Source organism: Triturus cristatus, chromosome 5_2 (assembly GCF_964204655.1).
Source record: "Triturus cristatus chromosome 5_2, aTriCri1.1, whole genome shotgun sequence".
Lineage (NCBI taxonomy): Eukaryota > Metazoa > Chordata > Amphibia > Caudata > Salamandridae > Triturus > Triturus cristatus.
Window position 1 is genome coordinate 932,743,081 of NC_140588.1, and position 22,173 is coordinate 932,765,253.

At 46.2% G+C, this 22,173-nt stretch overlaps 1 protein-coding gene across 3 annotated transcripts in view; it reads right to left on the reverse strand.

Moving 5' to 3' along the window:
- TENM1 (teneurin transmembrane protein 1) overlaps positions 1–22,173 on the reverse strand; it is a 1,737,496-nt gene that overhangs the window by 570,702 nt on the left and 1,144,621 nt on the right. For all 3 annotated transcript variants that reach the window (XM_085608139.1, XM_085608140.1, XM_085608138.1), the window contains one exon: positions 8,069–8,092. In XM_085608139.1, coding sequence (XP_085464265.1) covers positions 8,069–8,092 — 24 coding nt within the window. The remainder of the gene's footprint in view (positions 1–8,068; positions 8,093–22,173) is intronic.

The window sequence follows — 22,173 nt, forward strand, 5'->3', positions numbered from 1 at the left end:
AAGCATCAGGAATTGACCGGTCGGGGTACCATGACTCTCAGCATGCATAGGATTGCGTTGGATGGGGGTTAGAATCAGTTGAGGTGCCGGTCGATCAGAAGGGCCCTTATGTATCGGCTGAGGTTTTGGGCTCTACTGATCAGTTCCTAGTGGATACAGGAGCGACACGTAGTGCGCTATCTAAGCAATTGGTTCCGGGGGCTCCCCCATCCGGCTTAATGGTCACATCGGTAGGGTTTGATGGTACACTCTCCCGAAGCCCTCTTTCACAGCCCCTCATGTTTAAGGTTGATTCTTTTTCTGCACCCTGTCCGTTTCTGCTTGCCCCGTACACACCGGACAATATTATGGGTCTTGATATGTTAAAGCACTTTAGGGCTACTATCCGCTGCTCCCCTGCTGGTGTGCGGGTAATATTGAATGACAATTACCCCCGATCTGAACGGATGTGTACGATGTCAGAGGATGCGCTGTTAGCTACCCTCCCTCATGCTTTGTGGGCAACTTCGGATACTGATGTGGGACGAATGGTGATTCTGCCGGTCCACATTAGCGTCCAGGAGGGGGCGGTGTTACCACGCCTCCCGCAGTACCGTATTTCCCAGGAGGGTGAGGAGGCTCTCATACAGATAGTGCAGGATTTGATAATGGTTGGGGTAGTCGAGGAAGTCCCCTACAACATTTGTAACAGCCCGATTCTTCCCATACTGAAAAAGGATACGGATGCCAGAGTTTATCGGTTCATAATTGATTTGAGAGAAGTGAACAAGATCGTGATACCTCAATACCCAGTGGTTTCCGATATCACGACGTTGCTTACCTTGGTCCCGCCTACGGCGACCATGTTCTCAGTGATTGATTTGAAAAATGCCTTCTTTTCCATTCCCATTCACCCTGATAGCCGATATCTTTTTGGGTTTACATTGAATAATAGATCTTATCGTTTCTGTAGGATTCCCCAGGGCTATACAGAAAGCCCTAGCATTTACAGTCAGGCTTTCAAACGACAATTGGATTCCTTTGTTCTGCTCGAGGGGGTCGCCCTCATTCAATATGTTGATGACATCTTGCTGGCGGCTGACACCCAAGAGTTGTGTGAAAAAAGTACGTTATCCTTACTTTCCTTTCTAGCGTCCCGCAATCATAAGGTATCTAGGAAGAAATTGCAATTCTGTAGACCAAAGGTGACTTATCTGGGTCACCTTTTGTCTAAGGAGGGACGTGCACTCACACCGGACCGTATCCAAGTAATTTTGGATACACCGAGACCGTCCACACAGAAGGATGTGCGTGCATTTTTGGGCCTTGTTTCTTTTTGTAGACAGTGGATATTGGGGTTTTCGCACATAGCTAAGCCATTGTTAGCCCTTTTGACAAAGGACACGCCTATCCCAATCCCTTGGTCAGATGAGTGTGATACTGCTTTTCAGCAACTACGACAGGCCCTTTGTTCAGCACCAGTGTTAGGGACCCCTGATTATGCAAAACCCTTTTCGTTGTATGTGCATGAGAAAGATGGATGTGCATTGTCAGTTTTAGTGCAGATGCACGGTGATAAGCAGCGCCCTTGTGCATATTTTTCGGCTGTACTTGATCCTGTCGCCCGAGCATTACCAGGGTGTTTTCGCTCGGTTGCGGCGACAGCTGTGTCAATACGCCAAAGCGAGGGAATTGTGTTATCTCATAAGCTGTTGGTATTAGTTCCCCATGCTGTTGATGCCCTGCTTAATCAAACAAAGACGCAGCATTTGACCAGTGCCCGTTTAACGGGATATGAGTTGACGCTTTTGGCTCCTCATATTACGTTGAAAAGGTGCGTAACGTTAAACCCGGCAACATTGTTGCCATACCCCGAAACCCAGCCTGAGGCGCGGAAAGCGCATGATTGTATTCTCGTGACTGAGGAACAAACAAAGGGTCGTATTGATCTCCAGGATACGCCCTTTCCAGATGTAGATGGAGAACTGTGGGTGGATGGATCCTGTCTGAAGCTACCAGATGGTACGGCTTCAGCAGCATATGCAATTACCACATTACAAACGATAGTGGAGACAGCACGCATACCACAGAAATCAGCCCAAGCAGCGGAACTGATAGCATTAACACGAGCATGTGAGCTCAGTACAGGATTATGTGTGAATGTTTATACAGATAGCCGCTATGCCTTCGGAGTAGCGCATGACTTCGGCCTACTCTGGAAGGAGAGAGGGTTTTTAACGTCACATGGAGTACAGATAATGCATGGAGAGTTAGTTCATAATCTTTTAACTGCATTGACATACCCAAAGAAAATTGCCATCGTTAAGTGTAGCGCCCATAGGAAAGTGGTTGATAAAGTTGGAGAAGGGAATGCGTTAGCGGATCGAGTAGCACGGGAGACTGCGATGCAGCCCGGTACTACTGCCATGTATGTAGTGAAGTCACAGGTGGAGAGATGGCATGATGCGAAGGAGGAAGTGCGAGAAATGCAAAGGACCGCTTCTGACAAAGAGCGGGAACAATGGGCTAGCGAGGGAGAACTGGATGACGAGGGTTGCTGGAGAAATAAGCAGATGGATAGATGGAAATTACCCACGGCCTTTGTACAACCTATGGTTCAGATGGCACATGGGCTAGCACATGTTGGAGCTTCCGCAATTGTGAAATTGCTTACCCAAGTCTGGGAGCATCCAGAGATTGCTAGCACGGCAAAGAGGGTGGTGCAGACCTGTATGATCTGCCTGAGGTACAACCCAGGAAAGGGTACTCGAACTCCAGCAGGAGGATTTGTGACACCCACTGCACCCTTTGAGGTTCTGCAGATGGATTACATCCAGCTTGAGCGCTGTAATAATCTGAAGTATGTTCTAGTAGTGGTCTGTGCTTTCAGCAAATGGGTTGAGGCGTACCCTACGAAAGACAATACTGCGATGACTACTGCGAAGCTGCTGCTGAAGGAGTTTTTCCCCCGATATGGTGTTTGTAGACTTCTGTGGAGTGATAATGGCCCTCACTTTGTAGCGGACGTTATAAGGTATGTCTTGAAGGGTCTAGGCATCACTCAGAAGTTCCACGCCGTGTTTCACCCTCAGTCTGCAGGCCTAGTTGAGAAGTATAATGGTACACTGAAGCTTAAGATCGCCAAAATTCAAGCTTCGACGTCTTTGACTTGGCCAGACGCTCTGCCACTGGCGTTATTGTCAATTAGATCAGTACCGCACTCTCGAACTGGCCTTACGCCATACGAGGTCGTCTTTGGACGCCCAATGAATATTTGGGGTCCACCAAGACCTAAGGTTGTGTATGATGTACCTTGTGTAATGATGAGCGATTATCTGGCACAGTTAACGGATAACTTGGTTTCTATCCATCAACAGGTCCGAGAGGCGCTCCCTGATCGGTCTACCGGCGAAGGACATGGTCTCCGGCCTGGTGACCATGTCATGGTGAAAGTCTTCAACAGAACGAACAGCTTGGAGCCGAGATGGGTGGGCCCTGAGCAGGTCCTCCTCGCAACGAGGACGGCTGTGCGAGTCTCCAACAGAAAGAATTGGATCCACTCCCTGCACTGTAGGAAGGTGCCGCCCGGATTGGTGGAACCTGCCATGCTGACCGATCAACGAGAAATTTTGGCTGCAGAGACAGGCCGTGCTGCGGAGCCCAACGCCACTGAGGAGCTCTTTCCGGACCACGCGACTCCTGGAGGAAGGCGATATCATCTTCGACCAAGGAAGTGAGTTTTCCAGTACCGGGACATACTGTCAGAACGGCCCTTGGGTTAGTGAAACGGAGAGCCAATGAGGCAAGGGGGGGGGATCAGCCCTGCATTAGTGTAGCGACACCCGTCTTGGCCCGCTGGTGAAGAAATCAACCGCTGCCCAAGGGGAAGAGTTCTGACAGACTTCTAGTTTCAGGAAGATATTGGGTTTTATTTTTGCTTTGATATGGAGAAAAAGAAAATACTTTGTGCATTAGGGTTCATGTTGACAGTAGCCATTGTTGGGATAACCACATGGTTCGTGGAGGATGTAACTCCCGCTCGGAAGATTCTTGTGTTGACAACTCCGGTGCCTGAGGAGCACTATTTTTATACATTACCGTATCAAGAGTTGAAGCATCGACAATCTTACTTGAATAACACTTTCATCCAGATGCTGCATCATACCCACGTTGCTACGAATGCTACGAACTGTTGGATATGTGGGATGATGCCAGCTCATCAGAAGAAAGGAGGAACGCCATTTATACCACTTCCTTTCTCTCATAATGGCTCTTGTAGAGCATGGTATACTTTGCTTTTTGCCACTCGGAAACCGACAGTGGGACGATTGCTTTTTAGACTTAATAAAGAATGCCATCAAGACAAGAATGGGTATCCACAAGCGAATGGGACAATTTGGGAGTGGGAAGAGTACCGACCAGACAATAAATCCATTCCCTACATCTTTACGAACACAAGAGACACTGTGGGAAAAGATAAATTTGTGATTCAAGTAGCACAAGCTCAAGCGGACCTGTGTGTCCAGAGTGTGGGTTTCATCCCTGTTGGTGTCAGTGATTGCATTACTGTTTTGAATATTGATGGGTTGAACAATAGTACCTTCTTAGCCTCCCATAATACGTACTTTGTGTGTGGAAATAAAGGTTATTACCGTCTGCCGGCTGGGTGGTCTGGGGTATGCTATGTATCATTTCTATTACCTCCAGTATTCTTAGCTCCCGCATCTTATCATAAGGATTTGAAATTATTAAATAATGTGACTGTAAATAGGTATAAACGTACTTTATCAATTGATGATGTAGATCAGACTGACACCAGTCTGCAACAGTATATTGATTTTAACTTGGGACTGTTTTTCTTTGTTGGAGCTGCCCTGAACAGTAGGAAGATCCGAAGATTAACAAGAGTGGTAGAAGCTGTGACAAATCAGACTGCTGCTGCTCTTGGGAATCTTACGGAGGAATTGCAGATTACCAGAATTGTTGCATTGCAGAATCGTATGGTATTAGACGTTATGCTAGCTGACAGAGGAGGAGCATGTAAAATTATTGGAAGTAGCTGTTGTGTGTTTATTCCTGATCATACGCCATCAGTTTATAATGCCATCAATAAACTGCATAAAATTGCAGCTGAGATCCATACAGAAAACGGCACTTGGTCTTTTTCTGGATGGTTTTGGGCGTTAATTACCGCCTGGGGATGGAAGGTTCTAACTGGTCTCTGCATTCTTGTAGCGGTTCTGTTTTCATGCTGTATTTGTATTCAATGTGGTCCCTTGCTCTGCTCATTATGTGTATCATTCTGTATCCCCGATAAGAAAGCTATTGCTGATGTTGCCCACCAAAAACGTTTAGCTAAAGAAGTTGAAGGAATGATGACAATTGACATATATGATGATTATCCTAACAAACCGGATGTCTTCAGTAAATGCTGAAAGGGTCGTCTGTTGTAAATTGAAACAACGATGTGATTAAGCATTTACTAAAGACATTAATTCCTCTGTTATAGATCGTGTTTTCTCTGTTATGTTGACTGAAGCTTGGACTCCATTTTGTATTGTCATGCTTCCACGTGTTTCCCACGAGAAGAGTCCAACCTCTGTGTTAGTTGCTCTTGCAATCTGCCTAGTAACAGTCTATAAATAGCTCCTTTGTCTATCTGGCACATGCCCAGACTTGACCACATCTGTTATCAGTTAGCCTTGCTTGACCATGTTTTCGCGGGCTCAAGGAGTGCGTTAGCTCCGCCCACATATTGATTCAGTATCGAAAATGACCATAAATGGTAATGTTCTTCGTTTTCATGTTGTATCCACCCACTTATGAGCCCCTCTACTGTGTATAAAAGGGGACCATGTACGAAAGTTCTGTGTGCTACTCTATGCAATACTGAAGAGTGTTGTGTGGATTGTAGGACCACCCTTAAGGGTTAATAAATGCTGTCTTTGTACTTTGCAGTTTCCGTGCCAACTTCCTTATAGATTCCATTACAGGAGAGCGAACCCTTGTGTCCTGCGGGCCTAGCTGGGGCCTGTATTCATCAGTATGAACATCTACAGTGCTGCTCTAATGGTGCTACTATTTACATATTTAATCATTTATATATTAAATTGGTACAGTTGGTAGAATTCTGCATGGTATTATGAAACAGCAAAAACACACATGTAGGAAATACACGCACACAATGTAAATTTTTTTGTTGTATGTCGGAATGTCAAAAGCAATTATATAAAAACTGTTGATTTATACCTGATTTTCAATATCCACTACACACATATATTCAGGATAACCATTTATACAGAACCGTAGATATGCTATACTTGATTCCAAATCTACTTACCATGACAATATATTGGCAATTGAAATTGTGGAGTGGGTATAAGAGTAGATCTATATGTAAACTTCGATATTGTGATAGAACCCCAAAACATTCAAAGATACAGATGTCTAGTTCTTCATTTAGACTGTTCGTTTCCCCAAAATAGTAAAGGGACATACGTGTTTATGTATTTGTTCTTAACAGCACCACACATTTCAGTATATTGGCAATTGGAGTTTGTCAATAAAATTATATTTTTTATTTTAGTACTTTGATGTAGTGAGCGCTAAGGCGCAGCACAGCCCTTTTTTTGTGGGTTGTGAACATCTCAAATAAGAAGAGTTTTGCATAAAAGAGTATACTACATGTTGTTTATTTGATTATTAATGACTAAAACCAGGATGCGATGGAAATGGCATATATGGGGGATATGCATTATGCGTTTTTCTGCACATTAAACATGGTTCTATTTGTAACGCATATTTATAGGCTGAAGCACCGGAATATAAAACATGTTGCCCACAATCAATTATTTTTGATGAGGAGCCCAAGTTTTTGGGTCAGAAGGCTAGACGTTTTAGGGCACATCTTGTCTGTTATTTAATTGCTATGTTTCAGGAAGGTGTAGGTCAATGCAGTCTACTTTCTTGACATTGAGCCCTTGCCCAACATCATGTAGGTGTGATGTGTACTGTAGAGGATTTGATTTGCGTTCAGTTGAGCATCAATTCACTGCTGGCAGCTACTTTGCGTGGTGGGCCATGGGCTATGGGACAGAGGGTGAATTGGCCTGTTGTGCCCACTTTGATGAATAAGTGTCCAAAGGATAATCTAAAAAGTTTGATTGCAATCACAGTAATAGCCCTGAGATACTCCAGAGTGTGGTACACTGTTCCCTGAGGCAATCCAATGTTTGCTGGAGGTGGTTGAATTGCATTGGAGATTATCATGGTATCTCTGGTTGGGGTTTGTGTGGTTGCAGGTTTCTGCTGATAATTGCAGCCCTTGAATCCCTATGTTTGATGAACAATGTTAGGTATGTAGTTCTTTGATCCACAATGTAGTGTTTCAAAACATTTGTTCCTCACTTGTCACGATATGTTACATCCAGATAACATTCTTTGCTATCCTTTGTAGTTATTGAATTTATATTTTCTTTAGTCACATATTTAGAATATTATTGAAGCACATTACCTAAAAATAGGTGATTGTTCTTACACATGACTCCAACAGTGAGATGGTGGTAACTCATAGTGTTGATAAGGCAGGATCATAATCTTTAGATCTGTCTTTGAATCAAGATTCTATAAAGTACATTATATTATTCTATTATATACATATTTATCATTTGATTAAAGCACAGGTGTGAATATTTTTATCAGTGGGCAACATATACTTAATAGTTACACAAAACTGAAGGAAGGTTGTCTCCCTAGCATAAAACTCAGATTCACTAAACTAGTTTGAAAATATATAACCCTGACCGGGTCTTGTTTAATCCCAATTCCTGAGATTAATATTTTCTGAGGCAGTGTCAATTTGTTTCTTGTCTGTGAGTAGATAAATGAGAGTATTTATACTGAATAGTGGGGCAGTTTCTGGTCAAAATCTCTTCATCATGCATGAGTTTTATTAAATACAGTTTACTTTATGAATGAATACAAATTTTATTTGATCCAGCTCTACCAAAGAACCTCAGCTAGACAATGAAATGTTATACATAGACACCATGGCAGCTTTTGTTTCCTAAATTATGATTTTAAAACATACCTCGGACTGCATCTAGGTAGTGAGCTGAAAGGAAAGAAAAGAACAGTGAGAAGCACTGTATGTATGTACCTAAAATCACCATTTATTTATTGTCTTCACACGAGTACATTAAACACAATACAGAAAATGAAGCACCGATAACCTGAGATCCTCTTATTACAAATATTATTGGTTAAATCATGAATTACTATGCAATATACCATACATAGATGTAACATTTAGTATTTAGAAACAGCAATACATTTGATTTGTGATATATAAATTATGTCTTTTCTCTTATCAGGTTATCTTAAATAACACATTCTTACAATAAGGATTATTACACTTATGCAGTACAATTATCATTTGTTTACTTTAGAGGCTATATAAATATTCACATTTACTACCTCTATTTTTTTTATTTAACCACATTGAACCACATTGAAAATAACATGAGGCGGATCAGATTTCCAAAAAAGGATTGTTAATTTGGCTATAAAATAAACATTCTGTTAGGTTTGTCAAGACGTTTATCTTAAAAAGTACTGCCTAGCAGATTTATAGTAGGATTTAACTTAATTTGTAACATGGACAAATATTTTAAAATTAAAAATCTCTCCCCAAAAGGTATTTAAGTGAGGGCATAACCACACTATGTAGTACCAATCACCAATATTATTAAAGAGACAAACGTGGGTGTCAGGCCGAGCACCCGGTAATCACTGACTGTCTAATCTTCCCGCTCCAACAATGCCAGAAAAAACTACATTTCCCAAGACGCTCTGCCCGAGACACGGACCACGTGACTCTGACGCGGAGCGCATTTCCGTTATCTACAAGGCCGGAAGAACACTCAGTGCTGGTTATTCCCTCAGTCACGGAGTTCCGACGAAGCGACAACCCGACGGCCAGCAAGTCTGGATTCCAAATCTATGCACCGTGAGTACTACCCAGCTTCCTCGTTCCTGGTCCTCGTTCCGGAGGTCTGCCTCTCCCGTTCCTCTGTTGGAGAGACCAGCTTGCCGAGTCTCGTGCGGAGGAACGCTAAAGCGTACCTTGGATCCCTGACACGTTCCTCTGTTGGAGAGACTTCGTTTCCGAGTCTCATGCAGAGGCGCGCCCGTTGTATTATTTGTTCCCCGTTCCTCTGTTGGAGAGACCTCACTGCCGAGTCTCGTGCAGAGGAACGCTAAAGCGTTTGTTGCACACATCTTGGTTCCTCTGTTGGTGAGATTCACTTTCCGAGTCTCGTGCAGAGGAACGTTCTTTGGGTTATTTACGTTCCTCTGTTGGAGAGACCTCACTGCCGAGTCTCGTGCAGAGGAACGCTAAAGCGTTTGTTGCACACATCTTGGTTCCTCTGTTGGTGAGATTCACTTTCCGAGTCTCGTGCAGAGGAACGTTCTTTGGGTTATTTACGCTCCTCTGTTGGTGAGAGTGCGTTCGCCTCTCTTGCAGAGAAGCCTCTCCAAGACTCCCAGCTTTCCTCGCTGCCCGCGGCATCCCAGGCCGGAAAAACATCCCGGAAGGTTCTTTGGGAGATCCCCTGCACGACTGGATACCGTAAGACACTCCCTGGTGGGAGACGCATATATTTGTCAAACTATTCTACTGTGTACTCTGTAGCGGGGATAGAGCAAGAATAGGGCTCTGTATAAACTTGATTACAGAGCAAAACTTTGCTGACGCCCACCGTAAGCGCTACTCGCTCAGGTAGTGGAAAGACGTATTTCCCTATCGGGTAGTCCCACTATTGCCTTCACCATTTTGTTTCCGTAAGCGTCCATATAGTGATGCCCCATCACTGTTGATCAGTTAACACCGCTTTTGTTCATTGTCTATTCTTTGCCTAGGGCTTAGAGAGATACGGAGTGGAGAAGGTCACTGTGTTGCTCATGAACCCTGGGATGCAAAATCTTCGGGTACGTAGGAGCCTCCCCCATGTTGTTCCGGTATAAAGGGAGTTCATTGAGGGGTGGCTGGTAATCCGAGTAACTTGAATGTTCTCTCTTCTGGTTACATTGCAGGCTAAAACCAGGGTAGTCCTCCGCTTCTCTCTTCAGGCATTCCAGCTTCGTATTTTCTCCTTTTCAGGTAGAGTGTAGACATAATTCATTACTCACCTGTTAGACCGTGTACACAGCACGAGACTGTTCTTCCTCAACCGTTTTTGATTGTGTTCATTTCTCTCCTCAGATCTCCTTCCCCGCTGTCCCTACCCTTTCCTTCCCTCACTTGACTATTCCACTAGTCCGCGTTCTTTCGCATTCCGGACTTGGGGCAATCAAGAGGTGGACCCCATTAAGCATCAGCCCAGCTCCGAGGACGCCAGGAAGATCGGAACCTGACAGAATAACCAGCCCACAAATTTTTGTCCTCCTGGTTGAGCTGGTGCTGTAATGGCCACGTTGGAGGATGTAATGGCCGCCCTTGCTTTAGTCCAGGCGGAGCTAACGGCCTCACGTACTGAGACCGCCGCTCTCCAGGCTCGTGTAGATCGCATTCAAAGGAACCCATTCGATGCGGGGGGACCCTCGCGTTCTGCCCCAGTCCCAGTAGTGGTAGAAACCCCTACGCAAATTCCATTAGCCGCTCCTGAGCGCTTTTATGGGGATCCCAGAAAGGTTCAAGTGTTCATGACACAAGCACTGCTTCATTTCAATTGCAAACCCAAATTATTCGCCACCAATCAAGCCAGGGTGGCCTTCGTGTTATCATATCTGGCCAGAGAGGCGGCACAGTGGGCGGTACCACTGGTAAGAAGAGACGACCCGATGCTATACGACTGGGACACTTTTCGTATCGAATTTGAGAAAACGTTTGATCGTAGGGCAGAGTCCTTTGCAGCAGACCGAGATTTGTTAGTGCTCCGTCAGGGTAATTCTGATCTGATTACGTACCTAAACAACTTTCGGCAGTTGGTGGCAGAGACAGACTGGCCTGAATCAAAGCAAGCTGCCATCTTCTATCAAGGGTTGAATGATGAACTGAAAGACGTTCTAGCCCAAATAGACCCTCAGCTCCAAACCTGTACGGCCCTTATTGAGTTGACCTTAAGGCTGGAACATCGTCTCAGAGAAAGGAAAGGGGACCATAAGCGAAAAGACCGAAACATAACGCAGCACGAACGTAGTCCGGTGATGGAATTCGCCGGTAACAAACCGGAACCTATGGAAATAGGAGCTGTTAGAGCCTCTTTAACCCTAAGCGAAAAGGACCATCGAAGAAAGCAAGGCCTTTGTCTATATTGTGGAAAGAAGGGACACTTCCTCCGTGACTGCCAGGTTAGACCGAAGTACGGCCGCTTTCGACCAGGACAAAAGGCCGCCGCAACTACCGAAAAGGAGACGGAAAACTTCAAAGCTTGAAGGCGCAAGAAGGGAAACCATCAAGCAAATACACAATCCCTTCCGTAAACAGCCACGGTGTTGTAGAGACGACTCACTTCTACATAGCATTACACATACAAGTGGACTTAGAAAGCAAACCCACAAAAGCCATGGTGGATTCTGGGGCCACGGGGTGTTTTATGGATCAAGAAGAAGCTCTGAGACTCAAGGTACGGCTAATCCGAAAGACAAACCCCGAAAGAGTCTATGCTGTGGATGGCAAGGAATTGGCGTCTGGCCCTATCAGCTACGTTACCCAGGAATATGAACTCGTCTACGGTGAATCTCACCGGGAATGGATATCCTTTCAAGTGATTCAGGCCCCTCATTATGGAATCATCCTCGGTCTTCCCTGGCTGCAAAAACATGAACCCACAATCAACTGGACCAATAAGACCCTAACTTTGCAGTCCCCTTATTGTCAGAATGTGTGCAATCAAACCCCCACACGGCCCTCAATGACTTTAGCCACAAGTCACCACGTTGCTACCGCGGCAGAAAAAGACGTGACGCTTCCTGCATGTTACGAGAAACATGCAGAGGTGTTCAGTGACAGTAAGGCCGAAGAACTTCCCCCACATAGGGACTATGATTGCAGGATCGATCTGGTTCCAGGGGCAGAGATACCATGCGGTAGGATTTATGCGCTAACTGCTCCCGAAAACCTCCACCTCAGGGACTATCTTGAGAAATATCTAAAATTGGGGTTCATCCGCCCCTCCAGATCACCGGCTGCCTCACCCCTATTTTTTATACCCAAAGCTAACGGGGAATTGCGATGCTGCATTGATTATAGGGCGTTGAACACCATCACTGTCAAAAACCAATATCCGTTGCCACTAATTCCGGTTCTCCTCGAACAAGTGAGGACGGCGGTGATATACACCAAATTGGACCTACGAGGGGCATACCATCTGGTCCGTATTCGAGAAGGCGACGAATGGAAGACGGCCTTCAAGACGCGGTATGGCCTATTCGAATACTTGGTCGTGCCCTTCGGGCTGTGTAACGCTCCAGCCGCGTTTCAATTCTTCCTGAATGATGTCCTGAGAGAGTTCTTGGACCATTTCGTAGTGGTATATATTGATGACATCTTAGTGTATTCCACTACCGAAGAAGAACACAGAGGCCACGTGGGACAGATCTTACAAGCACTTCAGGATCATCAGTTATATTGTAAGATAACCAAGTGCGAATTTCACGTGACCACCGTGGCGATCCTTGGGGTCATGCTTACCCCCTCAGGGCAGGTTATGGCGGAAAGAAAAGTGAAAGCCATTATCGATTGGCCGCAGCCAAAGACCGTGAAGGAAATCCAGAGTTTTCTGGGATTTGCTAACTTTTATCGGCGGTTTATCTGCAATTTCTCTGATAAAGTAACCCCGCTCACCCGCCTAACTCGAAAGAAGGTCCAATTTCTCTGGTCTACCGAGGCACAAGAAGCATTTGATCTCCTAAAACATGCTTTTACGTCGGCCCCTGTTTTGGCCCATGCTCGTCCTGAGGTGCCTTTTATTGTAGAAGCAGACGCCTCTGAGGTGGCAGTGGGCGCAGTATTGTCACAAAGAAACAAAACCACCGGACACCTTCATCCGATCGCCTTCATGTCTCGAAAGCTCAATTCCGCGGAACAGAACTATACTATCGCGGAAAAAGAGCTTCTAGCCATCAAGGAAGCGTTTCAAGAATGGAGACACTGGCTATTAGGGGCCGTTCACCAAATCACCGTTTACACGGATCATCGCAATCTTCAATTTATGCGAGCAGCGCGCCATCTTACCCCTCGTCAACTTCGTTGGATGTTGTTTTTTGCAGAATTCCATTTTCTCATTACGTTCCGCCCAGGCAGAGAGAACCAAAAAGCAGATGCTCTGACAAGACAAGAGACACCGGCGCAACCACTCGGGATCCCGGAAAGGGCCATTATCGAACCGAACAGAGTGATAGGTGCCATCCATACAGATTTATTCCTCCAAAAAACCAAGCGAGGATTGAACTCCTTTACCTGGAAAACCTGGTCGAAATATCACCCTGAATGGAGAAAACACCAAGGCCTCTTGCTGAAAGGACACCAACTGTTGATACCAACGCAAGCATTGAGAAAGATGGTGTTCACCTGGTGCCATGATCTTCCCTGTGCAGGACATCCCGGAGGGAAGAAAACCCTGGAAAAGGTGTTAAGACAATTCTGGTGGCCAACGGTTCGCACAGATGTGTTGTCCTGGGTAAAACACTGTGTCACTTGTGCCCAAATGAAGACCGATCATCGCCCCATGCAAGGATTGTTACAACCCTTACCTACACCAGACACCCCATGGGAAAGGTTTTCGGTGGATTTCATCGTGGGCTTACCCCGAGACCAGGGGTACACCACAATAGTAGTGGTGGTTGACTATCTATCCAAGATGGGACATTTTGTCGCATGTAAACAGATTCCAACGGCAAGTGCATTGGCCAAGTTACTGTTGACTCATGTCATTCGGCTCCATGGTCTCCCGAAAGTCATCGTTTCGGACAGAGGGGCACAGTTCACCGCCCGTTTTTGGAAAACCTGGTGCTCCGAACTCAAGATAGAATCCTCGATGTCCACAAGTTTTCACCCACAGACCGATGGTCAAACCGAGAGACTTAATCAGACTCTAAAACAATTCCTTCGGTGCTATGTCAATAACAATACAGAAGCGTGGGTGGAGTGGTTATGGGTGGCTGAGATAGAGTACAATAGCGCCAAGCATGCCTCCACCCTACACTCCCCTTTCTTTAGCACGTATGGTTTTTACCCCCGGTTCACCCCATTGATCCTTCCGAGTCACACATCCAACATGCCCATTTTACAAGACAGACTAGAACACATCCGTAACACCTTGATAGACACTCGTGCCAATTTACTTCTTGCCAAAAGTAGGTACAAGGCCCAAGCAGACAAGCATAGACGACAAGGTCCCACATACAATCAGGGAGAATGGGTCTGGCTGTCAACAAAAAATATCCGGTTCAAAAAGCACAGTGCTTTCCACCCTAAATACATAGGCCCGTACCGTGTCATTCGACACGTCAATCCTGTAGCCGTGAAACTGAAATTGCCTGCACAGTTGCGCATCCATCCCGTCTTTCACGTTTCCTTACTAAAACCCTCTCACAGTCCAGTAAAGAAACCGCCCGTTCCCGTCTGGGTTCAACAGGATCTGGAGTACGAGGTCCAGGGTATCTTGGACTCCAAAGTGGTACGGGGCAAGTTATGGTACCTGGTGGCTTGGAAGGGTTACGGACCAGAGGAGAACTCGTGGGAACCGGCTGCAGCTGTACATGCGGCTCGGTACCCGGGGAAGCCTGGTGTCAGTCAGTGTCCTCGAAAAGGTGGATATACTGTCAGGCCGAGCACCCGGTAATCACTGACTGTCTAATCTTCCCGCTCCAACAATGCCAGAAAAAACTACATTTCCCAAGACGCTCTGCCCGAGACACGGACCACGTGACTCTGACGCGGAGCGCATTTCCGTTATCTACAAGGCCGGAAGAACACTCAGTGCTGGTTATTCCCTCAGTCACGGAGTTCCGACGAAGCGACAACCCGACGGCCAGCAAGTCTGGATTCCAAATCTATGCACCGTGAGTACTACCCAGCTTCCTCGTTCCTGGTCCTCGTTCCGGAGGTCTGCCTCTCCCGTTTCTCTGTTGGAGAGACCAGCTTGCCGAGTCTCGTGCGGAGGAACGCTAAAGCGTACCTTGGATCCCTGACACGTTCCTCTGTTGGAGAGACTTCGTTTCCGAGTCTCATGCAGAGGCGCGCCCGTTGTATTATTTGTTCCCCGTTCCTCTGTTGGAGAGACCTCACTGCCGAGTCTCGTGCAGAGGAACGCTAAAGCGTTTGTTGCACACATCTTGGTTCCTCTGTTGGTGAGATTCACTTTCCGAGTCTCGTGCAGAGGAACGGTCTTTGGGTTATTTACGCTCCTCTGTTGGTGAGAGTGCGTTCGCCTCTCTTGCAGAGAAGCCTCTCCAAGACTCCCCGCTTTCCTCACTGCCCGCGGCATCCCAGGCCGGAAAAACATCCCGGAAGGTTCTTTGGGAGATCCCCTGCACGACTGGATACCGTAAGACACTCCCTGGTGGGAGACGCATATATTTGTCAAACTATTCTACTGTGTACTCTGTAGCGGGGATAGAGCAAGAATAGGGCTCTGTATAAACTTGATTACAGAGCAAAACTTTGCTGACGCCCACCGTAAGCGCTACTCGCTCAGGTAGTGGAAAGACGTATTTCCCTATCGGGTAGTCCCACTATTGCCTTCACCATTTTGTTTCCGTAAGCGTCCATATAGTAATGCCCCATCACTGTTGATCAGTTAACACCGCTTTTGTTCATTGTCTATTCTTTGCCTAGGGCTTAGAGAGATACGGAGTGGAGAAGGTCACTGTGTTGCTCATGAACCCTGGGATCCAAAATCTTCGGGTACGTAGGAGCCTCCCCCATGTTGTTCCGGTATAAAGGGAGTTCATTGAGGGGTGGCTGGTAATCCGAGTAACTTGAATGTTCTCTCTTCTGGTTACATTGCAGGCTAAAACCAGGGTAGTCCTCCGCTTCTCTCTTCAGGCATTCCAGCTTCGTATTTTCTCCTTTTCAGGTAGAGTGTAGACATAATTCATTACTCACCTGTTAGACCGTGTACACAGCACGAGACTGTTCTTCCTCAACCGTTTTTGATTGTGTTCATTTCTCTCCTCAGATCTCCTTCCCCGCTGTCCCTACCCTTTCCTTCCCTCACTTGACTATTCCACTAGTCCGCGTTCTTTCGCATTCCGGACTTGGGGCAGTCAAGAGGTGGACCCCATTAAGCATCAGCCCAGCTCCGAGGACGCCAGGAAGATCGGAACCTGACAGTGGGTACAAAACTGCATGTGGCAAATTTCCAAAACCTTTTGTTGAGCAGCTGTGTATTATTGTATATCAGTTGAAAATTACTCCTGAATGTCAAGTCTATATCCTTAGGGGGTTATTTATAAGAGCCTTGCATCAATTGTGCACCATGTATAGTGGTACATGTATGACATAGGGCTCGTAATCAAATGTATGAAGCCACACAAAGCCACCCTACGTGGCTTTGAATGGCCTCATAAATCTTGAGAGAGGCGACACAGTTCAAATTGCTAAGTCACCTGACTCTGAGCTCGGGAGGCGATCCACGAACATTGCAGTGGTGTTTCCACGCAAACCTCATGAATTTTGAAGTTGTCCCAGATCTACATAATCATGTACATCTGGGAAATCACCAATTTCTTATGCCTCCCGAGGTGAGGAGTAACAAGGAGAAATATCAGCACACTTAGAAAGAGGAGTACTGCCCCTCATAGGATTTTTTCTGTACAGGAAGGTGCCCCTTGCTGTACAAAAACAATCCTGCATGAAATAGAGGCTGCTGAAACGGCACAAGAGCGGGAGAAAAGACAGGAACGCACCACATTGCATAAATACCGTGCATTCCTACCCTTTCACATTGGCGTATGGCAGCGCAGCAAGGTGACTAGCTGCCATGCCCTATGCCGAAATCCTGTAAATGAGGGCCTTAGTATTTTTCATCAGTAGATGTGTCTTACTCCTAAGTTTAGTATTAAGTGCTCATGTGGATCCAGAAGTAAGACCTGCTTATTCACAGACAATATTCAGCATGTGTTTTTTCATACAATATGCAAGTCCTAGTCACTGAAATTCACATGTAAGTCACACCTAAGCCTTAAATAAGCTTAAACTGCTTGCAGATTATGCTTTTTGAATCATACCTGGGAAATTCAGAAATAATTGATACACTTAAGACACAGGCAGGCGTTAGACACAGTTACTGACCGAAAATGTTTGTGTTAATCAGGCCTTAACTGTTTTCTTAAAATTAGTATATGATCTATTTTGCAAATGCAATGTGTGCTCTGAATTTTTGCACGCAACCATTTAGAGTATACTCTGCAAAGAAAATCGTTTTTTAATAGCATCATTAACAGAAGGGGGAAGACATATGTATTTACTAAAAGATTTAATTTCTTGATGCAGTCCCGTCCATTACCGGCGATGCACTGTATAACTTTGTTGCCTGAACATGGACCCTTTGGTCACTTCACCACTGCACATATCCACACTCAGTCTGCACCTCATCAGTCATTAGCATCACCTTGAGACGTAGGTTCATGCCTAACCCCCTTCACAGTTACACACACCCGCATCTTCTATCTGCTCCTCACCACTCATGAGCATCACCTTGCGACGTAGGTGCATACCATCCCCCATAATTGCTGCACACACCCACATTGTCCATCTACACATCACCAGTCATTAGCATCACCTCGGGACGTAGGTGCATACTATCCCCCATCACTGCTGCACACACACTCACTGTCCATCTACACCTCACCAGTCATTAGCATCACCTCGGGATGTAGGTGCATACTATCCCCATCACTGCTGCACACACACTCACTGTCCATCTACACCTCACCAGTCATTAGCATAATCTTGGGACGTAGGTGCATACTAGCCCCCATCACTGCTGCACATACACTCACTGTCCATATACACCTCACCAGTAATTAGCATCGCCTTTGGATGTAGTTGCATGCTTAACCCCCATCACTGCTGCACACACCCACACGGTCCATCTGCACCTCACCAGTTATAGGCATCACCTTGGGACGTAGGTGCATACTATCCCCCATCACTGCTGCACACACTCACACTGTCCATCTGCACCTCACCAGTTATAGGCATCACGTTGGGATGTAGGTGCATACTATCCCCCATCACTGCTGCACACACTCACACTGTCCAACTGCACCTCACCAGTTATAGGCATCACGTTGGGATGTAGGTGCATACTATCCCCCATCACTGCTGCACACACTCACACTGTCCATCTGCACCTCACCAGTTATAGGCATCACCTTGGGACGTAGGTGCATACTATCCCCCATCACTGCTGCACACACTCACACTGTCCAACTGCACCTCACCAGTTATAGGCATCACGTTGGGATGTAGGTGCATACTATCCCCCATCACTTCTGCACACACCCACACTGTCCAACTGCACCTCACCAGTTATAGGCATCACGTTGGGATGTAGGTGCATACTATCCCCATCACTTCTGCACACACCAACCCTGTCACTCTGCACCTCACCAGTTATAGGCATCACCTTGGGATGTAGGTGCATACTATCCCCCATCACTTCTGCACACACCAACCCTGTCACTCTGCACCTCACCAGTTATAGGCATCATCTTGGGACGTAAGTGCATACTATCCCCCATCACTTCTGCACACACCCACACTGTCCATCTACACCTCACCAGTCATTGAGATCTTGCTATTCGGGAAAGCTGAGGAGTTATGGTCCACGGAGTGGTGGCTGGAGGAACTGGGAGAGGCCCCTATTCCAAAAAAATGGGCTAAGGACCTGGGTGTGATGATTGACGACAAACTCTCGATGGAGGAGTATGTAAAAATCACCTCAGGCAAGTGCTTTGGCATGATGCGCATGCTGAGAAAGGTCTTTCCTCGGATCCCCCCAGGAAAGTTCTCATTCAGGCGCTTCTAGTCCGTAGACTAGACTATGGGGACTCCCTACTGGTTGGGATTAGTAAAGATCTGCTATCAAGGCTGCAGGTTGTACAAAACACGGCAGCGCGCCTGACCCTAAAAAAGCCCGCACGAAACCCATCATCTCCAATACTGCATCAATAACATTGGCTTCCTATTAGAAAAAGATCAATTTTTAAACTCCTTCGTCTGGTATTCAAAGCCCTGCAAGGACATGGACCGGCATACTTAATCAAAAAGCTGCAATGGTACTCACCAGGGTGCCTCCTGAGATCTAAAGGCTGCTTCGCACCTGCAGAATCAGAAAAACCAAGATGGGAGGGCGCGCATTTTCCAATCTAGCCCCCGCCAACTGGAATAGTCTACCAGAGGAGCTGCGAGCATGTCCTAACCTGGCACAATTCAAGAAACTTCTCAAAACGTGACTGTTTTGTTAGAGCGCTGTCCATCCTGTAATCTGCCTCCCAGGCGCTGAGAGATCCCCTTGGGGATGATTCGCTGCGCCTTATAAATATTAAAATTAATTAAAATTAAAATTAGCATCACCTTGGGATGTAGGTGCATACTATCCCCCATCTCTGCTGCACACACCCACACTGTCCATCTGCAACTCACCAGCTACGCTGTTCTTTTAAGAAAGAAGACATTCAATAAAGAAAATCTGAAATCAGACCTGCTGAATGAATTGGCAATTTTTATTGTAAGTCATTGTATTTTGAACTTATGTTGTGGAGTGCTGGATCACAATGTTTTGTTTATGATTTATAGGATCTTTGATTCTAAGGGGGTTTAGGGGTATTGAACCTCAGATCCTTTGCACCCAAAAAACGCTACATAAATTTTGACGCAATATCTCTTTTCTGTTTGCCACACACCCACACTGTCCATCTGCAACTCACCAGTTATAGACATCACCTTGGGACGTAGGTGCATACTATCCCCCATCACTGCTGCACACACTCACACTGTCCATCTGCACCTCACCAGTTATAGGCATCACCTTGGGACGTAGGTGCATACTATCCCCCATCACTGCTGCACACACTCACACTGTCCATCTGCACCTCACCAGTTATAGGCATCACCTTGGGACGTAGGTGCATACTATCCCCCATCACTGCTGCACACACTCACACTGTTCATCTACACCTCACCAGTCATTCGCATCGCCTTGAGACGTAGGTTCATGCCTAACCCCCTTCACAGCTACACACACCCGCATCTTCTATCTACACCTCACCACTCATAAGCATCACCTTGGGACGTAGGTGCATACCATCCCCCATCACTGCTGCACACACACTCACTGTCCATCTACACCTCACCAGTCATTAGCATCACTTTGAGACGTAGGCACATGCCTAACCCATCACTACACCCACCCACACTGTCCATGTACACCTCCCCAGTCATTAGCAGCACCTTGAGCTATAGGTGCATACATAGCCCCCTTCACCGCCACACACACCCACTCTTCATCTACATCACATGCCTAAACAGGTGCAGCAAGCCAAACGAAATATGAAGAATGTGTCTAATCATCACTGAAAGGAAAATACAATTGAATGCATAAGTAAGTGATGTCTCTCTCTACTTACACACGTTCACACTGATTGAACATTAAATATATCTCTCACAATGCGCTTTCCCTCTGGAAGAGTTATTCTACATATGTTCTGAAGTCACAAGTTGACACCTGTGCTGGGGCGCCACAGGATGATGACAATCTGCTTGGCAAGTGCAGTTTAAAATAGCGCTGCTAATTGCAGCTGATTGGCATATGTAGAGTAGTGGCTTACTTTTTAATGAGCGAAGTTGTTTTCCTCGTCGGTAGAGTCCTTGCAAAGCACTCATCCTCAAGTACATACCAGTACATGCCGTCATAGCCTGCCATGCCTTTTACTTTGTGTTCCCAAGGATGTCCAGTGCTGTGCTTTCTACACTCACTTCTCTTTTGGAACTTATGCTTAATTTCTCAAGATGACGTTCATCAATCAATTACCACCAGGACCCAAACATGTCTTGCTCTATACTCTTGGTCGGTTTTACAAAGTTTTGGGTAGTTAAACCTTTCTACAGGCACATGTGTGATTTGCCCATGCATTAGGTATAAGTGAGGGAGACTTGTGCATTTTCAGATGCAGGATATGCTTTCTGATGGATATAACTCTTGTTCTTCAGAAAAGTCTTTTCACGTGAGCATGTATTTGAGGCATGCTGCTGTTTGGTGCTTACATTTTCACTAGTGCCTGCAGTCTGAATGCTGTGAATGCTTTCACTTAGGAAAGGGTCTAGTGCCAGTCAGAGCTGCACAGGGTCTGTGATGCCATCACAGAAGGGAGCACTGTTCTGACTGAAAGCTGTGTGTGGTTAGGTAATGACCCAGGGTGGAATTCAGCTAATGGCTGGGGCGGAGCTGGTCATCCAGGCCTCCCGAAGTGCCTTCTTTCATGTAATTCCAGGTATAGTCAAATTTTGGGCAATGTTATGACAATAATATAGGTGAACCAAGAGGATCACAAATTACATGGCACTCATTAAAGGTCCTCCCCAGACACCAACAAATAAAGCATCAGACAGAACAGAATGGGGCTTGGGGTGGAGCTCACCTTGAGCTGTGCTTGGTAGGAAGAGGCGATTTGGGGCTAGTAAAATGGTGTTTTTTTGGGCTGCCGGACACCATTTTGTTATTAGGTGACACAGTGGCTGGCAGCCCAGAAAAAGGGGGTCATGGAACTCAGTTTTTGAGGTTCAGGGAATCCAGTTTTGGGCAGTTTGGGCATGGACCCATGGGCCACAGGGGAGATGTGGTTCCTGTGGTAAGCAGGATGGTTGACCTCCTTGCAGCTGGCACAGAGGTGGGAGCGTGCAGTGGGGGCAGGGTGTGGCCTGCACATTGTGCTGTAGACAGAGTGGTGGTGAAAGCAGTGGCGGTACTAGCTTGTTTACTGCCACAGGGAAACATTTGTAGAATGGGTAAGGGGGGCACATTGGAGCAGTGGGGGACGGGGGTTCCTGAATCAGTGAAGTTGGGGTTAAGGGGGTGCTCAGCACATTGATGAAATTATGACTTGCTCCAGGAGCCCAGCATTTCCAAGTGGAGTGCAGGGGAGGGGCATGGTGAGGGTGGGCAGTAGAGCATTAAGCAATGG